Here is a 24,727-nt window from a genome sequence, read left to right as displayed (position 1 = left end):
GTTTGTAAAATGCAAAAGCTGAATTAAATCAGTGTTTTTCAAATTTAAGTGGTGAACTGTTACTAGACTATGAAATCAATTTAGAACTATTAGTATTTCTTTTTTTTTTTTTTAATTTACATCCAAGATAGTTAGCATATAGTGCAACAATGATTTCAGGAATAGATTCCTTAATGGCCCTTACCCATTTAGCCCATCCCTCCTCCCACAACCCCTCCAGTAATCCTCTGTTTGTTCTCCATATTGAAGAGTCTCATATTTTGTCATCCTCCCTGATTTTATATTATNCAAAGCAACATGTTATTTTGATAGGTTTTTTTTGTTGTTGTTGTTGTTTGACTTATTTGACTGTTTTTTTTTTTTTTTCAAAGTCTTTTAAATTCTCTGGGCCTCAGTTCTCTTGTTTGTAAAATGCAAAAGCTGAATTAAATCAGTGTTTTTCAAATTTAAGTGGTGAACTGTTACTAGACTATGAAATCAATTTAGAACTATTAGTATTTCTTTTTTTTTTTTTTAATTTACATCCAAGATAGTTAGCATATAGTGCAACAATGATTTCAGGAATAGATTCCTTAATGGCCCTTACCCATTTAGCCCATCCCTCCTCCCACAACCCCTCCAGTAATCCTCTGTTTGTTCTCCATATTGAAGAGTCTCATATTTTGTCATCCTCCCTGATTTTATATTATTTTTGCTTCCTTTCCCTTATGTACATCTGTTTTATATCTTAAAGTCCTCATATGAGTGAAGGCATGATATTTGTCTTTCTCTGACTGACTAGATATTTGTCTTTCTCTGACTGACTAATTTCACTTAGCATAATACCCTCTAGTTCATCCACATAGTTGCAAATGGCAAGATTTCATTGTTTTTGGTTGCCAAATAATACTCCTACACACACACACACACACACACACAGAGCACATCTTTTTTATCCATTCATCTGTCGATGGACATTTGGGCTCTTTCCATACTTTGGCTATTGTCGATAGTGCTGCTATAAACATTGGGGTGCATGTGCCCCTTCAAAACAGCACACCTGTATCCCTTGGATAAATACCTAGTAGTGGAATTGCTGGGTCATAGAGTAGTTCTATTTTTAATTTTTTTAGAAACGTCCATATTGTTTTCCAGAGTAGCTGCACCAGTTTGCATTCCAACCAGCAGTGCACATCCTCACCAGTATCTGTTGTTGCCTGACTTGTTAATGTTAGTCATGCTGACAGGTGTGAGATGGTATCTCATTGTGGTTTTGATTTGTATTTTCATGATGATGAGTGATTAGAACAACTAATATTTCTGTAAAAAATATAAGATTACATTACAAGTAGCAAAGTTAGTGTATCATATGTGAAATTTTTGAAAGCCCTTGAATGAGAAGATCTCTGATTTTGTAGTTTTTTTTAATTGGTCATGGGAAAGGCATGTAGTATGGGGAATGGAGGTAGAGGCAACTTATTTCAAGCATAGGATATAAAATATATAAAATTCAAAGCAAATGATCTTTAAAAAGAAAAGATTTGTGAGGCACTTAGGAGGTTTAGCTGGTTAATTGTCCTACTCTCGATCTTGGTTCAGGTTATGATCACACGGTTCATGGGGTCGAGTTCCATGTCAGTGTGGAGCGTGCTTGTAATTCTCTCTTTTTCCTTCTCTCTCTTCCATTTTCCCACTCTCCCTGTCTCAAAATAAATAAACATTTATAAAAGAAGGAAAGGAAAGACATATTTTAACAGGGTATTTGGTTCACTCACAACAAGTAGAAAGCGGGGGAGGCATTTACAGCCTGTGAATGTGGAAATGTGTTACATCCTTGAGACCAGAGAATGGTCACTGTAAGAAGTGAATGGATGCATTGTGCATTATAACTAAGATTTCAAGAGGTGGTATTATTCAGTCTGGCTGCAATCAAATTACTTCAATATTAAAAAGTGAGAATGTTTTTTTTTGCTTTTTAGTTGCTTTGATAGTATCTTGTCTCACATTTTGTGCTCCCTGTTTGTTGGGAAATGAGAGAGGGAAGGCTGGAAGATAAGGGAAGGCCCAGTGCTCTACAAAACAATAAATAAATAAATAAATAAATAAATAAATAAATAAATAAATAATGAGTTTCAAGCTACATTGTTTACTGGAAGTAACAAGAAAGTAAATAATAATAAAGTATTAAGAAACACCAACCCAGTGTTATTAAATAAGATTTCTGGGAAAGGGTGTAAGAAATATGCTTTTTATATATTTTTTAAATGTTTTATTTATTTCTGAGAGAGAGACAGCATGAACAAGGGAAGGTCAGAGAAAGAGGGAGACACAGAATCTGAAGCAGGCTCTAGGCTCTGAGCCACCTGCCAGCACAGAGCCAACACGGGGTTCGAACCCATGAACCGTGAGATCGTGACCTGAGCTGATGTTGGGCACTTACCCGACTGAACCACCCAGGTGCCCCAGAAATAAGCTTTTTAAAAGGTTTTCGCAGGTGATTCTGATGACCTGCCCTGTTTGGAACCAATTGGTATAGAAATCCAGGTTCTTATCCCAGCTTGGCCTATTCCTAGCGATATGAACTAGAGACAAATCTCATAACCTCTATGGATCTTTTCCTTTCAACTCTACAGTTTACAATTCTGTGATTCACTGATAATTCTGATAAAGTTTTAAAGCTTAACTCAAGTTAGTCACAAATCAGCCAGTGTCAATTTTTTTTACACTAGACTTTAAGACCGAAGTTTACATCATAGGTAAAACTAAAAAGGAAATTCTAATAATTATTCACCTCCTAAAAAGGGTTGACACAAAACATTACATTAGTTTCAGGTATACAACAGAGTGAATGGACAAGTCTACACATTATACTTTGCTCACCACAAGTGTAGCTTCTGTCTGTCACCATTCAACACTGTTATAGTACTATTGACTGCATTCCCTATGCTATACCCTCCTTACCTGTAATTTATTTATTCCATAACTGGAAACCTGTGTCACCCACTCCAGAGGGGTGTTCTTTTAATATTAGGCCACAGTACCAACTTGTCGATAATGTCAGGTGCTAATAGATGAGTTCTTTTACAATGTGCATGTTTTTATAACCTGGCCATTTTCCCTACTCTGATCATAGAAGTCTGATCTGGTGGGGCGCCTGGGCAGCTCAGTCAGTTAAGCGTCCGACTTCGACTCAGGTCATGATCTTGCGGTTTGAGGGTTTGAGCCCCACATTGGGCTCTGTGCTGACAGCTCAGAGCCTGGAACCTGTTTCAGATTCTGTGTCTCCCTCTCTCTCTGACCCTCCCCTGCTAACGCTTCTCTCTCTCTCTCAGAAATAAAACATGTTTAAAAATTAAAAAAAAAAAAAAAAACACATCTGATCTGGAGCAAAGACTTCCAACTAACACAAGCAAAAGCAATCACATTTAATCCAATTTGGGAGTTTGCAACTTGAAGGGAGTTACTCAAAGTAACTCAACATCGTTGTTGCGTTATATGAGTAATGCAACCCCAGGAACTCTGCCCTGAGAAGCTCATATCTTCCCAATGCTCCTTCATTTCCAAGATTTGTGGTTCAATGATTCCTATATTCTGTGAGCTACTTCCAATATCTTTTTGTTAAATTCTGTGTATTTACACTTAGGCTAGAGCTCTGTTGGTGTTGGAAAGAGAAGAAAGCCTTAAGGAATTCATCATACTTAATGAGCTAACTTCTCTCCTGTGTATCTAGAAAGGTACTAGTTTCATACCATTATTGGGAGAATTGAGAAAATAGTGCTCAAATCAAATAAGGAATCTGGGAAGAGAAGTGGTAAGGTAGACAATGTTGATTTACCGTGCTTTCAACACAGGTATAGATAGGATGAGGGGAAGTTATGGAAGAATCAGTTTATAGTTAATAATAATAATCTCGTAATCATTATATTACAGGTCCTCATTTTTAATAAATCTGAAAGTGTGGTGTGATACAATGGCTATAGTCATTTTACTGAAGGAAATGCAAACTCAGTTACACTTACTTGCCCATAGTTATGTACCACTAACCACAAAGTAGGGAACTGAACCCAGGGCTCCTAATTCCAAATTAAAGACTCTATCCATAAAAAAATATTGACCCTACACATTGTTAGTTGATTTCTTCATACTTTTATTCAAGAAGTATGCATACACCTAAATTAATTCATATAAACTTATAGTAAATAATATAAACATTCTCTTAAAATATTTTATTATTCTAGGGATTGGATTTATATAGAAAAGTTTATATTTATAAATGTGGGGGGAAATTATCAAACACATTCTTTTAACACTCCAGCATACATAGGACTGGAAAATCTGATGAAGGTGTTCTTTTTGGGGCTAAGGAAAAAAGGTGATCAGAATAGAAAGTTTATTTCCACTGGTGTGAACAAAACACCTTCCCATGCACCTTTGTTTTTCTAAATCTTTCAGCTCTTACAGAATAATAAGATAACTAGGCATGCCTGGGTGGCTCAGTTGGTTAAGCATCTGACTTCAGCTCAGGTCATGATCTCACGGTTCGTGGGTTCCAGCCTTGCATTGGACTCTGTGCTGACAGCTAGTTCGGAGCCTGGAGCCTGTTTCAGATTCTGTATCTTCCTCTTTCTCTCTCTCTCTCTCAGACCCTCCCCTGCCCATGCTGTCTCTCTCTCAGAAATAAATAAAACATTTAAAAATTTTTATTTAAAAAAAGAATAAGAAGACAATTAGCTCTAGAAACCCAAAGAGACAGAAGTTGCTACAGAAAGTTACTTTTAAAAGCAGCAAACATCGGAAAACTTTAAAGACATTTTAAGTCTAGAATGTTGCCTGATTTTGACAGCAGGAAAGCAATAGAGTTTGGCACAGAGTTGGGCCTCTGTAAATGTTTATTGAATGAATCAATGAAACAGTGACTCAGTAAATCAAGAATGTTACAGAATCACAGGATTTTAGAATTGAAAGAAACACTGGAGAGCACTTAGTCCAGCTCTGTAAATTTGCCAGGAAGGAAAATGAGGTGCATGGAGGCTAAGGGAAGAGGCCAGGGGCAGACAGCTGCAAAGTGGCCGAGTAGAAGCCAGTGTTCAGGTCTCCTGATTCTTTGCCCAACGCGTTTCCCTGAGAAAATGAAAACCAAAAATGACAAAAAATCTTAAACATCACATGAGATCATTTTGCAAGTCATCTAAGTACAAAACTGATTGAAAGGATTAAACCATCAGTAGAGACAAATTGTTCTTCCTTTATGCTCTTTGTAATACTTCCATCTCTTTCTTATTCCATGAACCATAACTACCCAGAGTTTTCCTGAAATTAGAGTTTTGGGCATAATAATATTCTGGTTAATAAAAGAATCAAGAAAAAGGCGTATTTTTGAAACTATGTTAAAATGTAGTAGTTACTTTAATAATAGTGTTAATAATAACTAGCAATTGATTGCCCACCCCAAGTCAGGTATGACTGTTTACATAGTGGCATATTCAAGAGAAATCTTCCTCATAGAATTTTTGGCTGGAGAACCCCAAAACAAGATATCTCCGGTATAAAGTGAACCTCTAAAAACTTCCCGTTTGCCTCCCTCAGCACTTACTATGAGACAGCAACCTTTCCTATCCACATAAGTATTGAGGAATGAGGCAGCTAGGGAACAAGAAGACTCACTAGGTCAGAGGTACTCTGAAAATGTACTATTCAAGAAGTAGTGTGCAGTGTGCTTCCTTTGCCCAACCTACCTGATGGAAGAGAGTATTATGTAATCATGTGTAGAGGCTGATTATGAAAAAAAAAAAAAGAAAGAAAGAAAGAAAGACTGGTATCTTACATTCCTGATGCATGGCAGCATATGCAGCAAACTTGCTGACCTGCCCTGTTCCTTTCTGAAGAGGGGAGAAGGGGAGAAGAGTAGAAAGAGTAGACAAAATAAAGATAGCCTACACTCTCAACATTTGGTCTAGCCGGGTTACCTAAGAATCTTTGGGTCAAACAAATGCTCCATTTAGGCTGGGACTTGAGCCATCTGGCCAGTATTACTCACAAGAAGGCCACTTTCTAGCCCAGATGATTATAGTAGCCAGATGCTATGGAGTACCGTGTGAAAACTGAAACTAGAGAATGAAGCCTGTTGAGCCTGATTAATCCCTACCCACCGCTCGCTCTTTATTCCTTCCTACCTCGCTCCTTCCCCTCCCCCACTTTTTTCCCTCTCTTTCCTTCTCTTGTTCATTCTTTCTCACTACCCCTCTCTCACTGTCTCTCAACCTTCCTATCCCCTCCTTCTCTCTGTTTCTGTTTCAGTCTCTCTAAATATTTAGAAAATCCAAGAAGGGTCAAATCTTAAAGCAGATGGTAAGAAGATGCCTAGTAGCATACCACATCCCTCCTCCTCCATCCCCCTCAACTTAAGATTAAGATGAGAAATGAAATTTACATTGAATCTTAGGTTAAATTCACAAATTAGGCTGAGATTTTGATAACCAAAAGTGACCAGAAATTCAGTGATTCTGCCAAGATAATAGATGTAGAAAAAAAACTGAATTTTTTTTGTATAAATACATAAATACTCTTTCATCTTTATATACTATGAATATACGTTATGTGTTTTAACTTTCTAATAAACTCATTACACATATATTATTTAATCCTCAACCACCCTGTCAGGTCCTCCATTTACTGATGAGATAATATTTTATTACTTCCATTTACTGATGAGAAAACAGATTTTAAGGTGACCCATTATTTATCTAAGTCCTACTCACAATGGAGAATGGAATTCAAGCCCAGGTGAGTATGACTCCATACCCCTTGTCCCTGGGGTCCAAAACTTCATTAATGTTCTCATTGCTACCACTTCCATATATACCCATAGTCCAATCTCCATACAGAAGCCAGATGTATCTTTCTAGAATATAATTCAAATCCTATTACTCTCTAGCCTACAATACTCGAGTGGCTTCACATTGTACATGGAATCAAATCAGAAAATTTGGCCAAGATCAAGAAGGTCTTATATGACCTAGCTGCAGATCTCATCTCAATCCACATTGCCCTGTTTCATTATGCTCAAGGTTCATGGAATTTTTTTCCATTTCGGAAATACACCAGGTGGTATTTTTTTCCTCTGTTTTTGTTTGGTTGGTTTGTTTTTGTTTTGTTTTGTTTTTACCATTTCAGGAAATTGCACTTCTGAGTTATTTGTGCTTGGGATACTCTTTGCCCAGATTTTCCTGAGTGGTTCCTCAACATTGACGTCTTCCATTTCAGTGTCATCAGCTGAGAGAACCTCCTGGCCACTTGCATCAGTCATCCTTCCCCAGTCATTCTTGCTCTCTCACTAGGATCCTCTGTGTGTTCAGTGTCACAAGGGACTGTTTGCTTATTTAGGATTCTCTACCCCTCACTAGTTGAATGAGAGGGGAGACCCTGAGGGCCTTGTTAACTGATAGATTTCTAATACCTAGAGTAGTGTCCCCAAATTGCAAGCATGTTATATGTAATTGTAAAATGGATTACATAAATAGTAATCTCCCTGTCAACTCCATTTTCAGTTCCAGACACTTGTTGACTTTTGGATTCACTGTTACAGTCGTAAGATCCATGACATGCCATGGGATACCTTCATTCCTTCTCCTCCCCTAGTGCAAAGAATGCTACCCTGCAATCCAAATGGTCCTAGGTTGTACTGATCTTAGTACAGACTTAGTATGCTGACTAACTACTTTGGATTAATTTCATACAAGTTAGCAATTTATCTTAAAACACACACACACACACACACACACACACACACATAAATCAAAAACCTTAGCCAACCTCCTAAGAAGCAGAGTTACATAAGTACTTCCCTTCCCATCACAGCGCGGTTCCTCACTACACTTAATGACATACTTATTTACCCTCATTTCTACTGAAGATACTGGAGATTCCAACATAAGACAAATTTAATTCCTTCTTTTAAGGAATTATCATTCTTGTGTTAAATATAGTAGGCCATGTTCAGTAGTATTAATTTTCTCCATTGGTAGATATTGTTGACTTTAACAAGTTCCAATTCACTCAACTATATAATAAGTAGAAATGTGACAGCCAATTCATTTTCACTGAGTCAGGCCACATCTAGAATGAATGATAGTTTGGGGCACCTGGATGGCTCAGTTGGTTGAGCATCCAACTTCATCTCAGGTCATGATCTCGTGGTCAGTGNTCTCAAAAAAAAAAAAATATATATATATATATACATATGTATATATATATATATATAAAATGAATGATAGCTTTTCTTCAGTTTCAGCAGTGGATAAACCAAGGTATTTCTAGAGTGACATAAATGCAGTTGCATGAACCTTGTTAAATACATTCACTAATAAAGATGACTTGTTAGACTGTACCAGGAGATATACACCCCTTAGATTTATTCAGAGGAGTAGTTCTAAGTTCCCAAACCTACAGAGAATCCTATTGTAATGTTGCCTAAAGGTGAAACATGCTGAGAATAAGAATTCAGAGATTGCCTCCAATGATTTAATGGCTAGACTCTGCTGAGATGCATAATAAATAGATATTTGACACATATACACACTGATCAAATCTCTCTGATTCTTTTTCCCCCAGTCCTTGTATTTCCAATGAAAAGATGCAGAGTAGCTATTTTTGATGTTCATCCTTTAAAGAGAAGTGCCATGATATCAAAATATTTTGTCTTTAATACTTAACTCAGTCATGATAGACATACACACAAAAACCTCTTACAATCTTTAGGAGATATTCTAAATCACAGTAATCTAGAATCTGTTCTTACAATAAGATTCATAGACTTTAATGTTCACTGGGATCACCTAGGGGATCTAATTAAAATACAGATTTTGCATCAGTAGACTACAGAAGGGTCCTGAGATTAATACTTATTGCAATCTCCAAGTGATGATACTGTCCATTACATCACACTTTGGGTAACAGATGTTGAGATCATGTTATTTAAGCATTTCCTCTTTAACCAACACTTTGCTCTTCTCTATGAAGTTCTCCTCCACTCTGTCTTGCCTTCCAAGATGCCATAATTTGTGTCGATAAAAAATCATATTTTGGGTAGCCTGGGTGGCTCAGTGGGTTAAGTGTCTGACTTTGGCTTAGGTCATCATCTCACAGTTCATGGGTTTGAGCCCTGTGTCGGGCTTTGTCCTAACAGCTAGCTCAGGCCTGGAACCTGTTTCAGATTCTGTATCTCCCTCTCTCTCTGACCCTCCCCTGATCATGCTGTCTCTCTCTCAGAAATAAATTTTAAAAACACTTAAAAATTAAAACAAAAAATAATATTTTATGATGTGGAACAGTTTGTGACATGACCAAAATATATGGATATCTCAAAATACAGATTTCTAGAATTAGAGGCAGCCCCATTCTGATTCTAGAGAGAAAGATACATTTTATAAAGTGGCCATTATTTTGAGTTTGGTTATATAGACAAGTTGTTCACTATATATTGCCCTGACCATGTTGGTAATAAAGTGATTTCATATTTGAAATTATCTGCTCCATGTCCATTTTATAAATGAAGATTATAAATGTACAATATTTGTAAATCTGCTATAAATATAATTTCATTACCATAATTTTATATATTATATAATTTCTGTATTAGGTAAACTTTAACTGGCACCTAAAGAAGTCATAAGTTCATGTAGAGATTCTTTGTAAAGTCTATAGTAGCCAAGGTATGTTTTATTTTGATTCTGTTACTGATTTTGTCCAGGTAAAATATGCTAGAGTCTAGTTTTCATAGATTCAGTTGTGGCAAGTTGAGTCTGAGACAGACCCAGAAATTGCAGAATAGCCCACCTGGTGAATGCCAGAGTAATTGTTCATTACTGACTCTGTATCATATGATCCATGCAGAACTGACTGGTCATCAGCCCAGACAGGCATAGTGGCTTTTGGTTCCCAGCACCTGCAATTATTTAAGCAAATGCAAATCAGTTGCACAATGGGATAGGAAAATTGTTATACTAGAGTTTTGAACTGTGTCCTATTTTCTTTTGGAAAAACATGTTCAAGTTTAAGGTGTATTTAATTTTTTGTCATGAATTAGAGACTCATTTCATGGCAATATCTGGGAAATAAGGAAGAGTGTTCTTGAGATTGGACTCAAGAAGTCAAGGGCTATATTCTGATACTACACCAATTAGTTATGTGATCATAATTTTGTCTGTTGGGCCCTCACTCTCTTTATCTAATAAATAAAGGCCTTTGCTGAATAATATTTAAGTCTTCCTTAGCTTTCATATTTAATGACTTCAGTATCATTAAGACTGTGCCTCTTTTTTTACGGGGGTGGTTAACTGATAGATGTTTGGCAACCTATTTCCGGATTGGTTGTTTTGAAGTATACCTAAAATGAAATAAGATCTTGAGTGATAAGTATTTTATACACCTTGATTTCTTGCTGCAAATAATGGAATTTGGCCTCAGAATTTACATAGATTGAATCATATTTGAGAATTTTGGAATGATTTACAATATTGAATCTGATAGGCAATCTAAGGAAAGAGTGAATTACTCTCCATTTAAAGTAATACTGTTTTTCCCTATGTTGATCAACTGATAGTTCTAATTTTTTAATTACATTGGATTGTGGTAAATAAACTGATGTTGTTTTTGTTACACTTCTTAGGGACATGTGATTTTCAATAATTAGACTGTCCTTTTTCTACTTGCTTTATCTTTATAGTCAGACAGCCAGGCTTATTATTTAATTTAATAATGTAAACTTCTACTGTGTACCTTTGTTTAGTCAAGGATGTTTTTGGCAGAATATTCTTGTGTATTTGACTTGTAGAGTAGTAAAACAAATGAAGCAAGTCTCTCGCTCACGTGCCCATTTCTGTTCATTTTTTTTTTCACATGTTGACTTTAGTTTCTAGTTTGTGTTGAACACATCCTTAGTTGTGTTGAATATAGTAAAACCTTAAAACCTGTGTAATTTGGGACTGTGCATATGAAAAGCAAGATTCAAGAACAATAATGTAGGCCATGTTCTTGGCATAGGTAAAAAGCCTGACATTCTTCGTGTAAGTGGGGGCAGTGTGACCTCTCTTTGCCCATTGGCATCCTTGTACTCAGGAGGTAAGGTCATTCCCTTGCAGGTCCTTCACTTAGTAAAGAAGCTCATTGAACGTGAAATATGTGGAAACACAGGCCTAAATGAATGAAGTTTTTCCCCATGCATAGGCTGTATGAACGGGCTTTATCCTGAGAATCAATTTTTCTGTGAACCTGAAAGTCATTTCACCTCTCTTTGTCTAACATTCCTCTCTATAAAGTAGAAATTCTTGGTGTTGAAAATAATCTGTTTGATCAGTCTACCCTCCAAAGATTAAAACCTTATATCCTATCCAATTAAGTGGTTCAGTTATGTTTAATTCCTTTCTGTGATGAGAAATTTGTTTGCTATCAGATGAAATGTTCTACTTTCATCTGAGGGAAATCCTTTCTGATATTTGAAGATGCTGTCATATATCCTCTTTTTTTTTTTTTTCCTTTAAAGAACTTTTACTGTTTCCTTATATAGAGACTCCTGGGTGATTCAGTTGGTTAAGCACTCAGTACTTGGTTTGAGCTCAGGTCATGTTCTCACAGTTTGTGAGTTAGAGCCCCATGTGAGGCTCTGTGCTGAGTGTGAACCCTGCTTGGAAGTCTCTCTCCCTCACTCCCTCTCTGCCCCTCATCTGCTTCCACATGCTCTCTCTCTCCCAAAAATAAATAAATAAGCATTTTTAAAAATCTATTTCCTTATATAATTTGGAGGCCTCTTAACATTTCAGCATATATTGAAACATATTCTAGCTTGATCAAATAAGAGTATAATATGTGTGAGTGGACCAGCACTGAAGTAAAAGACCATCTCATCCCTCTTTTAAGCACTAGCATGAATATAATCCATGCTTACCTGAATTTCTTTGAGTGTCTCCATCACAGTTTTTTTTTCTTTCAAAGTTTATTGTCAATTTGGATTCCATATAACACCCAGCGCTCATCCCAACAAGTGCCCTCCTCCATGCCCATCACCCCCCTTCTCATACCCCCCCCATCAGCCCTCAGTCTGTTCTCAGTATTCAAGAGTCTCTAATGGTTTACCTCCCTCCCTCTCTCCAACTATTTTTCCCCTTCTCCTCCCCCATGGTCCTCTGTTAAGTTTCTCCCAATCCTCCTATAAGTGGAAGCATTGGTATCTGTCTTTCTCTGCCTGACTTATTTCTCTCAGCATAACACCCTCAAGTTCCATCCACGTTGCTACATATGGCCAGATTTCATTCTTTCTCATTGCCATGCAGTATTCCTTTGTATAGATAAACCACATCTTGATCTATTTATCAGTTGATGGACACTTAGGCTCTTTCCATGTTTTGGCTACTGTTGAAAGTGCTGCTGTGAACATTGGGGTACATGTGCCCCTATGAATCAGCACTCCTGTATCCCTTGGATAAATTTCTAGCAGTGTTATTGCTGGGTCATAAGGGAGGTCTATGGTTAATTTTTTGAGGAACCCCCACACTGTTTTCCNTTCTTCTGCATGTTGCTGTCCAGTTCTCCCAGCACCATCTGTTAAAAAGGCTGTCTTTTTTTCCATTGGATACTCTTACCCACTTTGTCAAGGATTAATTGGCCGTACATTTGTGGGTCCAACTCTGAGTTCTCTCTTCTGTTCCATTGGTCTATGTGTCTGTTTTTGTGCCAATACCATACTATCTTGATGAAGGCAGCTTTGTAGTAGAGGCTAAAGTCTGGGATGGTGATGCCTCCCATTTTGTTTTTCTTCTTCAGATTGCTTTGGGTATTTGGGGTCTTTTGTGGTTCCATACAAATTTTAGCATAGTTTGTTCTAGCTTTGAGAAGAATGCTGGTGCAATTTTGATTGGGATTGCACTGAATGTGTAGATTGCTTTGGGTAGTAATGACATTTTGACAATATTTATTCTTCCGATCCATGAGCATTGATCCATCACACTGCTGATTAATGTTCTAAGTCCTCCAAAGATTTTGCTTTAGTTATTTTAATCTGTTGTGTCTGGAAAGTCTTGTTTCTTATATACTATTATTTGTTTTGTTAGGTGATTTTGAACCAGAAACTCGAGTTTATTTCCATAAAATTTAACTTTGTCAGTGTCAGCTAAGCTAGTCAGCATAAAAAGAATTTATACACTTCCAAATTTTTTATGAAACTTTCCCTCAGAAAATTAGATGAGAAAAAACTGTATTTTTATGTAATTTATTGATGAATAGGACTAAAATCCAATGGTATCCTATTTGATCTCTTTCTGCAATTGTATAGCAAATTAAACAAATTAATATGTAATTTTAGCAAGTTCTCCAATTTTTAACAGTTTATTTTTTCAATTGTGTCTCTACTGTCATAACATCTCTGTAATTCTGAAAGAAACTTCTTTCACCTAAACATCGATCCCAATCTGCATCTTTAATTATGGTCCTTTAAGCAATTATGATTATATCCATGTCGCCTGTATATTTCTTTCTAAATGTAGTGAGGTTACTTAATACCTAAATGGTATTAAGAGATATTACTATGCACTGAGAAGTTTTGAAAAGCCACCTAATTGATATTACCACTATTGCTATTATATTAGCTTTTACTAACAAAAATAGCATTAATAGGAGCACTGTCTTGCTTGTATCACACTGTTAATCAGAACAAAAAATACTATATCAGATGGATTTTCTCAATTATCCAGATTACTTAAGTTGGATTATTTAATTATTTTATTGAAATATAACATAAATACAGGAAAGTGCACATATCATAAGGATATAGCTATATGATTTCTGCAATCTGAGGACATCTATTACCAGAATCCAATCAAGAATGAAACATTACTAAATGGACTAAATTCTCCAATCAAAAGACATATAGGCTGACAGAATGGATAAAAAACAAGACCCATTTATATGCTCTCACAAGAGACTCATGTTAGACGTTAAGACACCTGTACATTGAAAGTGAGAGGATGGAGAAACATCTATCATGCAAATGGTGTCTAGAAGAAAGCCAGAGTAGGAATACTTATATCAGACAAAATAGTCTTTAAAGCAAAGACTGTATCAGACAAAGAAGGACACTATATAGTCATAAAAGGGACAGTCCAACAAGTAGATATAACAATTGTAAATATTTACTCCAACATAGGATCACTCAAGTACATAAAACAGTTAATAATAACCCCAAAGGAACTATCAACAATAGTGGTAGGGGACTTTAACACCCCATTACGTCAATGGACAGATCATAAAAACAGATTATCAATAAGGAGACAGTTGTTCTGAATGAAACACTGTAACAGATGGATTTAACATATATATTTGGAATATTCTATCTTAAATACCAACATACACATTCTTTTCAGGTGCACAGAACAGTCTTCAGAATAAGTTACTAGTAGCCCACAAAACAAGACTCAACAAATTCAAGATCAGTGTCATACTATACATCTTTTTTGACCATGGCACTATGAAACTTGAAATCAACCATAAGGAAAATATCTGGAAAGACCACAAATACATGAAGGCTAACTAACATGCTACTAAAAAAAAAAATGAATGGGCCAACCAGGAAATCAAAGAAGAAAACAAAAGCACATGGAAATAAGTGAAAATGAAAGCACAATGGTCCAAAAACTATGAGAACTGCAAAAGCAGTTCTAAGATAGCAGTTTTTAGCAATACAGGCCTACCTCAAGGAGTAAAATAAATCTCATATAAGCAACCTAATCTCACACCTAAAGGAACTAGAAAAAGACAAACAAACAAACCTAAAACCAGTAGAAGGAAGGGAATAATAAAGATCAGAGTAGAAGTAAATGATAGTAGAAATTTTAAAAAGCAAGCAAGCAAACAAGAAAGCCAGTAGAACAGATCAATGAAACCAGGAGTCATTTCTTTGAAAAAAATTAAAATTGATAAACCTCCAGACAGACTTATCAAGAAAAAAAGAGAAAGAACTCAGAATATAAAATCATAAGTGAGAGACGAGACATAACAACCTACTCTACAGAAAAAGGATTCCAAGAGAATATTATAAAAACTTACATACCAACAAATTAGACAACCTAGCAGAAATGGATAAATTCCTATAAACTTGCAAACTACTGAAACTGAAAAAGAAGGACATGAAAAATATGAATAGACCAATAACCAGCAAAGAAATTTAGTCAGTAATCAAATAACTTCCAATAAAGAAAAGTCTAAGAACAGATGGCTTCTCAAGTAAATTTTACCAAACATTTAAAAACAGTGTTAATACTTATTCTTCTCAAACTATTGAAAAAAAAATTTTTAAGGGAGGAAAACTTCCCAGTTGCACAGCATTACCCTGATACCAAAACAAGATCAAACACCACTAAATAAAGAGAACTATAGGCCCACATTCCTGAAGAACATAGATACAAAAATTCTTGATAAAATACTAGCAAACCTAATTCAATAGTACATTAAAATAACCATTTACCATGATCACATGGGATTTATTCCAGGGTTGTAAGAGTGGTTCAACAGTTGCAAATGGATCAACATGATACATCACATCAGTAGATGCAGAAAAAGCATTTGATGAAGTTCAGCATCCATTTGTGATAAAAACTCTCAACAAAATAGGGTTAGAGGGAACATACCTTAATATAATAAAGGCCTTCTATGAAAATTCCACCACTAACGTCACACTCAATGGGGAAAAACTGAGAGCTTTTCCCCTAAAATTAGGAACAAGACAGAGATGTCTATTCTCACCACTTTATTAAACATAGTACTGGAAGTTCCACACAGCAATCATAGAATAATAAATAAATAAATGGAATCCAATTCAGAAAGAAGGAAGTAAAACTTTCACTATTTATAGAATATTTGATACTGTATATAGAAAACCAGAAAGACCCCACCAAAAAATTACTAGAATTGATTTTAGTAATGTAGCAGGATACAACATCAACATACAGAAATTTTGCATTTCTATACACCAGTAATGAAGCAGGAGAAAGAGAAATTCAGAAAACAATCCCATTTACAACTGCACCTAAATTAAGATACCTAGGAATAAACCTAACCAAAGGTTGAAAGACCTGTACTGTGAAAACTATAGCACACTAATGAAAGAAATTGAAGGTGACACAAAGAAATGAAAAGACATTCCATGCTCATGTATCAAAGAATAAGTATTAAAATGTCTACACTTCCCAAGCAATCTTCATATTTAGTGCAATCCCTATCAAAATACCAAGAGCATTTTTCACAGAACTATAATGAAGAATTCTAAAATTTGTGTGGAACAACAGATGACCTGGAATAGCAAAAGCAGTCAGTGAAAAAGAAGACCAAAGCTGGAGGCATATAACTTCAAGTTATATTAAAAAGACATAGTAATCAATAGACACATAGATCAATAGAACAGAATAGAGAATCCAGAAATAAACCCAAACCATATGGTCAATTCATCTTCAATGAAGGAAAGAATATCCAATGAGTAGAAGCCAGTTTCCTCAATAAGTGGTGTTGGAAAACTGGAGAGCTACATACAAAAGAAAGAAATGGGACCACTTTCATACACCATACCATAGCCAAAAATAAATTCAAGATGGATTAAAGAACTAAATGTCAGACCTGAAACCATAAAAATCCTAGAAGAAAACACAAGCAGTAACTTCTTATTTTTATTTATTTATTTCTGAAAGAGAGCAACAGAATGAGCAGGGGAGGGTCAGAGAGAGAGGGAGACACAGAATCCGAAACAAGCTCCAGCCTCTGAGCTAGCTGTCAGCACAGAGGCCAATGTGGGGCTTGAGCCCACGAACCACAAGATCATGATCTGAGCCGAAGTCGGACACTTAACCGACTGAGCCACCCAGGCACCCCACAAGCAGTAATTTCTTTGACATTGGCCGTAGCAGTATTTTTCTAGGTTTGTCTCCTGAGGCAAGGGAAACAAAAATAAAAATAAATTACTGGGTTTACATCAAAATAAAAAGCTTCTACCCAGTTAAAGAAACAATCAACAAAACTAAAAGGCAACCTATGTAATGAAAGAGGATATTTGCAAATGACTTATCTGGTAAAGGACTAGTATCCAAAATATATAAAGAACTTATAAAACTCAGCATTCAAAACCTAAGTAATCCAATTAAAAATAAGCAGAAGACATGAACAGACATTTCTCCAAAGACATCCATATGGCCAATAGACACATGAAAAGATGCTCAACATCACTTATCATCAGGGAAATGCCAATCAAAACTGCAATGGGATATGACCTGACACCTGTTAGAATGGCTAAAACCAACAACAGAAGAAACAACCAATTTTAGGAACCATGTGGAGAAAAAGAAACAGTATTGCACTGCTGTGGGAATGAAAATTGTTGCAGCAACTCTGGTATGAGTTTCCTCAAAAGGTTAGAAACAGAACTACCTTACAATCCAACAACTGCACCACTGGGTATTTACCCAAAGAATTAAGAAGAATTGCTAATTCAATGGGAGACATGTTCACCCTACCAGCCCCCGTGTTTATAGCAGTATTATTTACAATAGTCAAGATACGGAAGTAGCCCAAATTTCTATCAACTGATGAACGGGTAAAGAAGTTATAATATATATAATGTACATATATATATACAAACATACATATATTCAGCCATAAAAAGAATGAAATCTTGTCTTTGCAAAGATGTGGATGGAACTAGAGAGTATAATGCTAAGAGAAACAAATCAGTCAGAGGAAGACAAATACCATATGATTTCACTTACATGTGTAATTTAACAGGCAAAACTAACAAGCAAAAGGAAAAAATAAGAAAGACAAAGCAAGAAACAGATTTAATTATAGAAAGCAATCTACGGTTACAAGAGGAGAGGCTGTGGGAGGGGGGGGTTAAATAGGTGATGGGGAGGGGCACCTCAGTGGCTCAGTTGGTTAGGCGTCCAACTTCGGCTCAGGTCATGATCTCACAGTTCGTGGGTTCGAGCCCTGCATCGGGCTCTGTGCTAACAGCCAGCTCAGAGCCTGGAGCCTGTTTCAGATTCTGTATCTCCCTCCCTCTCTGACCCTCCCCCGTTCATGCTGTCTCTCTTTCAGAAATAAAAAAAAAAAAAAAAAAATTTAAAAAAATAGGTGATGGGGATTAAGGAGTGCACTTGTTATGATGGGAACAGTTTGTTGTATGGAACTGTGGAATCATTATATTGCACACCAGAAACAGTATGAATCCAGTTACATAACTGGAATTAAAATAAAAACTTTAAAAAGAAGAAAAAAAAATAACACAACATTACTAGAACCTCAGAGTCTTCAATAGTTCTCCTTTCATCAAGCCATTATCTTGATTTACAACAGTAGAGATTAGTTTTGCTTGTTTTTTAAATTTTTTACATAAATGGAATCATAAGTAAGTACTCTCTTAAGTCTGGAATTTTTCTTCCTTAACCTTATTATTGTAAGATTTAGCCATATTTTTGTTTGTAATTGAAAATTATGTATTTTCAATACTGTTCCTTTGTGTAACTATAATTCAATTTCCATTCCATTGATTGACATTTCTGTAGTGTTCAATTTGAGGTTATAGTGCAGAGTGCTACTGCAAACATACCAGCATGGTATTCTGATGATCTTTATGTGAATTTTTGTTGGATATATACCTACCAGTAGAATTATTGGGCGGCAGAGTAGGCAGATACCCATCTTTAAAAGATGTTGCCAAACAATTTTAAAAAGTGGCTCCCACCGGTAATACAGGAGAGTTCTATTTGCTCCGCATTCTCACTGACACTTGGTATATTTTGCCTTTTTCATCTTATTCATTGTAGTGGAATATATTATTGTGGTTTTCTGTTGATGCCTCTGGAGACAAAGGTGAACATCTTTTCATATGAATATCCTATTATCAGGGAGTATTTGTTCATATATTTTGTCTATCTTTTCTGTTGATTTGTCATTTTTTTCCTATTGATTTGTGTAAGCTTTTTATGTATCCTGCATATAATTATTTGTTGCTATGTGTATTACTGTAAATCTAATCTCTTTCTCCCTGCCTTCCTACCCTCCTCCTTCCTCCCTTCCTTCCTACTACCTACCTTAAATTACTGCCTATATTTTCTTATAAGAATTGTATGGATTCAGATCTTATGTTTAGGTCTTTAATCCATTTTGAGTTTATTTTTGTGTATGGTATAAGAAACTAGTCTGGTTTCATTCTTTTGCAAGATGCTGTTCAGTTTTCCCAGCTTCATTTGTTGAAGAGACTTTTTCCCTATTGTATATTCTTGCCTCCTTTGTCATAGATTAATTGACCATATAAGCATAGGTTTACTTCTGGGCTCTTTATCCTGTTCTAATCATCCGTATGTCTGCTTTTGTGCCAGTGCCATAGTGTTCTGATTACTACAGCTTTGTAGTATATCTTGAAATCTGTGATTGTGTTACCTCCAGCTTTGTTCTTCTTTCTCAAGATTGCTTTGGCTATATGGAATCTTTTGTGGGTCCACATAAATTTTAGTATTACTTGTTTTAGTTCTGTGAAAAATGTTGTTGATATTTAATTTCTTTTTGATATTTACCCATTAGCACATATTGGAAATGCACATGATATTTGGGACTTATGTTTTAAAATAGACCCATTCTTTACATGCTCAACAGGAAAGTATAAATAATTATTTACTATTCTACTTTTTATTTGCATATGGCAGCAGAAAACTTCATGACAAAGACTATCTAGTAGCAGACTTTGAGGAAATATGATCCTCTTGTGTTGTAGAAAATACAATGATTTATGTGTTTTTATATAGTATACATATCCTTTAATGAGAAAGAGCATAGCAAAAATATTTTTTCCTGCTTAGATTTATGTCTCATTTATGGCTTTCTGAGGTAATGATGCATTCTACAGTGAGTTTTTCCAAACCTTATACGGTTGCCTTTAATGCATATTTGAATTGCCTAAATTTGAAATTAAACTATACAAAAAGAGTGATGCTTTCATTTTTAAGTAAAAGAAACATCATGGTGTTAAATGTCATCAACACTCATATAACTCCAAAGCTTGCCATCTAATGAATTGAAAACTCTGTTTACTATTTCCTCCCTGAGTATGCTACATTATCTGGCAAATTAACCATTTGTCAAGACGCATTTTGAATTATGCTGATTTGAAATGACATTAGGTCACCTGGATGAAATGCTATTAACTAAACCAAAACTCCTTACACCCTAAAACTTCGTTATTTTGTTATTTAGTTATTTAAGGGTAGTCCGATGCTGAGTTCTCATACTGCCTCTGTTCATGGCACATTTTCTAAACTTGATAGTTATTTAAACTGTGTGGGCCTCACTTTTTTTTCTCTAAGTTTTTATTTAAATTCCAGTTAGTTAACACACAGTGTAACATTAGATTCAGGTATGCAATTTAGTGATTCCTCGCTTACATATAACACTCAGTGGTCATCACAGTGCCCTCCTTAATGCCCATCACCTGTTTAGCCCATCCCCCACCCAGCTCCCTTCCAGTAACCCTGTTTGTTCTGTATAGTTAGGAGTCTTTCTTGGCTCACTTTCTTAATAATGTACATCAAAAGATTGGGCCAGAGAAGGTCCTCTAAAACTCCCTGTGACTCAGAGACTTATTCTGAGTGTTCCGTGGGGATGAAATTCTGCAAATATCATCATCAGATAAGTGGGTCTCACTATATATAATGCATGTATATGTATATGAACCATAATTTATGTGACTACTACTATCAAATGATCAAAACAATGAGCAGAAAAAATTAATTGAAAGCTATTAGATTTCCATTGATTACAGTAACCATTTTCTGAGTACTTAGACTTTACACTATGGGAAATTCCCATGGGATTATGTAATGCCAAGTAGTACTTACTGCATTTGGTCAGTTTTCATTTTATCAGCCTTCTCCACAGCAGTAAGAATTATGTGTTATCCATGGCTTTTCCAAACCCGGAATTTTTCTTTTTTACTTTCATTTTTTGTCAATTTCAGGGTTATGACATGGTATTTGAGTATAATTTATTATTTGCCTCTCCCAGAAGACTCACAGGATTGCACATCTTTTCACTTATTCTGAGAAATTATTGTGCTTTCCTTTTGCACATTTTCCCATTGTTCATCTTGTTTCATATTGATTTATCAGAGTACTTTGCATATCCGGGATTGTAATCCTTTTTAAATTAATACGGCATGAAAATATTTTCTCATAATTTTTATTTAGATTATTTCTGTTTTTATGATATTATTGATGAATAGGTGTTCCTAATTTTAATGTGGCTGAATAAATTGATATTTTATTGGTGCTTTTTATGCCTACTGAATAGGTCATTTCATAAATGAGTTTCTTACTTTTTTGTCTTACAGAAATTTTACAGATTTGCCTCCGTAACTCATATCCTTAGTGCATGGAGAATTGATTTTTGTAAATGACCTAGAGACCCAATTTCACTTTATTCATATCAATATTTACTAATCTATACTTCACTTATTTAATGGCAATGCATGACTTGATATAAATCGTTTTCACATATGCTTAAGACTATTAAGAACAGTCTTAAGACTACTTAAGAATCAGCTATTCACATTCATTTAAAAATTTCATATTTTTAATAGAATTTCATCAAATCTATATATCTGTTTATATATGTTTAAAAGTATGACTGTCCCAAGTACATGGAACCCAGCAATCTTTCTGAAATACCTTTTTAAATCCAAAACTTTTCTGAAGATGATTTTGGTCTTTCAATTTATACAATAATATTTGCTAATATGATTTTTACACTGATAATCTTCATATTAGTCATATATTTTTCCTATCTTCCTACATTATCTAGGACTTCAAGTACAGTGTTGCCAGTAGGCAACCTTATTCTGACCTTAAGGATAATATCCTAGATTTCCCAATAAAGTTGACATGTGCTATTTGTTTTAGATTGTTTATCACATTTATTACATTAGACAAATAAGAAGGAAGGCATCTGCCATTCCCAATGCCCACCAACTTTTCTAGATGCCTATACATGCATTATCTGATTTTATCATGAAAGACTAGCATAACTAACCATTTTCAAAATCTGAGATTTGAAAAGATGCCCTTCCAGTGCAGTTAGCAAGTAACCAAGCCAGGAAATAATTTCATAATTTGACCTACCTTTTCCCTCTTCAGTGTATCAGAAACATTTAGTTGTGTTAACTCCCAATATCACATAGTGAACTGACCAGGGATATAGACGCCCAGACTGTAAAGTTTCAGAGATAGGAATCGTGTCAGCTTTGGCCACTCCATTATCCCTAAAGACTAGTCCTGGGCTTAACACTTGGAAGCTGTGCAGCCAAAATTTTGAGTGTTTGAATGAATGGGAGGAGACCCTCTAGTATGGCTTGCATTGTCCTTGGTATGATTCTGCCTCAGAATGTGATGAGTTTGACTTGACCACAAGTTGTCACTAATAACTTAACAGAATGCAGTGACTCTTCTTCAAGGGCTCACTCCTTTCTGAAAGTCCCTAGGTGCTCAGTGTTTAACTTGCCATGCCTTAACTTTAACATGACCATTAAAGTGCCACCATGCCTTTAGCCACTGTGACACTGTCTGCATCCAGAGAGTCAGGTCATCAGGCATTGGTGACCTGAAACCTTGATTTGAGCTCCAGTGTAAGAATGTGAGGTATTTCACTCTCAGATGAAATAGCCTTGTGATAAAAACCTATTGCCAAGGGTAAGCCCCTTTTTGATATGAACCCTTCAGTGGACATGGTAGAGATGCTATATTACCAACAAAACAGATTAAGATTTGCCAGTACCACTTATAATTCTGTGTTTATAGTTTATCAGATGCTGACTCCGGACCACACTGTCTCATTTTTCTTGGCACAATACCGTCATTGCCTAGGAAGTGAGGAAGCTTTTGGCTTGCACTCTTCCTTTGGGTAAACTCACTTAATCAGTGAGAGAAGATCACTCTTTCCAAATACCCACTTTTTGGGTTTGATCTATCTGACATCTTGTGGGATCCACATTTCCACATTGTTATTGGTAACAAATGGTAAAGACACATATATAGAAAATGTTGAGATTTCATTTACATGCTATCCCCATGATGATGTGTTGGAATTTTTACCAGTTATCATAAAAGCCAGCCCTACCATCTGCTTGGTGAGATCAGGGAATGAATTAACAATCCAGCAGACGCCATTAAACTCCCTATCACTGCTCCCTCCATCCAGGGAGGAAAAAAATGAATGCATATGCTCTGTAGGAGATCTTTTTACTCCCAGACCAAATTCCTATTTTTTTCTTTGCTCTCCCCTTACCAGATAATTTGTTATAGTTTCTCAAGGATGAAAATATTTGGCTCTTCACTAAGAAGGTCTTTGAATATAAATGTCTCACTGAAAATTAAAATAGCGCCTCAGTTGGATGGCGAGAATGCTGCAAACACATTGGAACCCATTGTTGCCAGCAGAGTAGAACCATCCAATATGCGTTTTTGGTACCTGATTCATGCCCTGAAGATATCACAGAGCTACTTTCTCTGATCAGAGCTCTTGCAGTGATACTTAAAAATTAATTGAATTTTCAAGAACGTCAGCTTTAGCTATTCCAGTTGAAGGCCCAATAGCTTAAGAGGCTTATTAAAAATATACTGCCACCTACAGTACTGTTTGACTCTGACAAGGCTCTTGTTATGCATGTTAATTAGACAGAGTTAATTTTGGGGCTGATTAATTTTGTTTCTGTTAAGATCTGCTGATTTACGTAGTATATTTCTTAACTTATGCACATGTGTATCTGTTTTCCTCTAGGAAAAGAAGAGTATATTGCCACTTTCAAGGGATCTGAATACTTCTGCTACGACTTGTCTCAAAACCCCATCCAAAGCAGCAGCGATGAAATAACTCTGTCCTTTAAAACTCTTCAGAGGAATGGACTGATGCTTCACACTGGGAAATCGGCTGATTATGTCAATCTTGCCCTGAAAAATGGAGCTGTCTCTCTGGTCATTAATTTGGGATCAGGGGCCTTTGAAGCACTAGTGGAGCCCGTGAATGGAAAGTTTAATGATAATGCCTGGCATGATGTGAAAGTCACCAGGAATCTGCGTCAGGTAACAGCGCAGTGGATAAGAGAGTTACTGGCTTTGTTTCTCACTACAGCTGTGTGTGTGGTACTTGAAAATCCTAACAACATGACGCAGGGCTCCTCAGAGTCGCTTACAAATTAGCTTTTTCTTCTTCTGAGATGAATCTTCCTGCCATACTTGAGCAGGGGCATATCTAGAAAGTTCTGGGGGCCCAAAGGCTATTTTGATACAACGACATATGACAATTTTCCAGATCGCTGCAAGGATATCCCTGCGACCTGCCCTTCCTGTGATGTGTGTGATTTTCTTGTGTTTTTCTTTTATTTTTTGTTTGTTTGATTTTAAATTATAGTTTTCATGGTGATCATTTGGAAGCATGCACATTGGGGTCATTAAATCACAGTTCCTTTTTTGTAGTAAAAGAAATCAGTGTGTTTGTGATTTGGGATTGTATCAATCCCTACTCTCTCCCCACCTCCACCTCTGAAATGGGGCCATGAAAAGTCCCTGAAGGGAAAAAATGACTTTGGGAGCCTATATATCTCCTGAAGATTTTATTTATGAAGGTTTTTGTTGTTGTTTTGTTGTTGTTTTCTTTTTTTTTTTTTTTTTTTTTT

At 35.9% G+C, this 24,727-nt stretch overlaps 1 protein-coding gene across 9 annotated transcripts in view; it reads left to right on the top strand.

Annotated features, from left to right (window-relative positions):
- NRXN1 (neurexin 1) overlaps positions 1-24,727 on the top strand; it is a 1,134,059-nt gene that overhangs the window by 411,483 nt on the left and 697,849 nt on the right. For 5 of the 9 annotated variants that reach the window (XM_077749163.1, XM_077749167.1, XM_077749165.1 and 2 more), the window contains one exon: positions 23,833-24,134. In XM_077749163.1, the coding sequence (XP_077605289.1) occupies positions 23,833-24,134 (302 nt within the window). Of the gene's footprint in view, positions 1-23,832; positions 24,135-24,727 lie in introns of those variants that run through there. The other 4 variants (XM_077749171.1, XM_077749170.1, XM_077749169.1 and 1 more) reach the window with 1 other exon arrangement.

The sequence above is a fragment of the Crocuta crocuta genome, unplaced genomic scaffold, assembly GCF_008692635.1.
Source record: "Crocuta crocuta isolate KB4526 unplaced genomic scaffold, BGI_CrCroc_1.0 scaffold118, whole genome shotgun sequence".
Classification (NCBI taxonomy): domain Eukaryota; kingdom Metazoa; phylum Chordata; class Mammalia; order Carnivora; family Hyaenidae; genus Crocuta; species Crocuta crocuta.
Note: the sequence above shows the minus strand (reverse complement) of the source record. Positions and strands in the feature narration are given on the sequence as shown.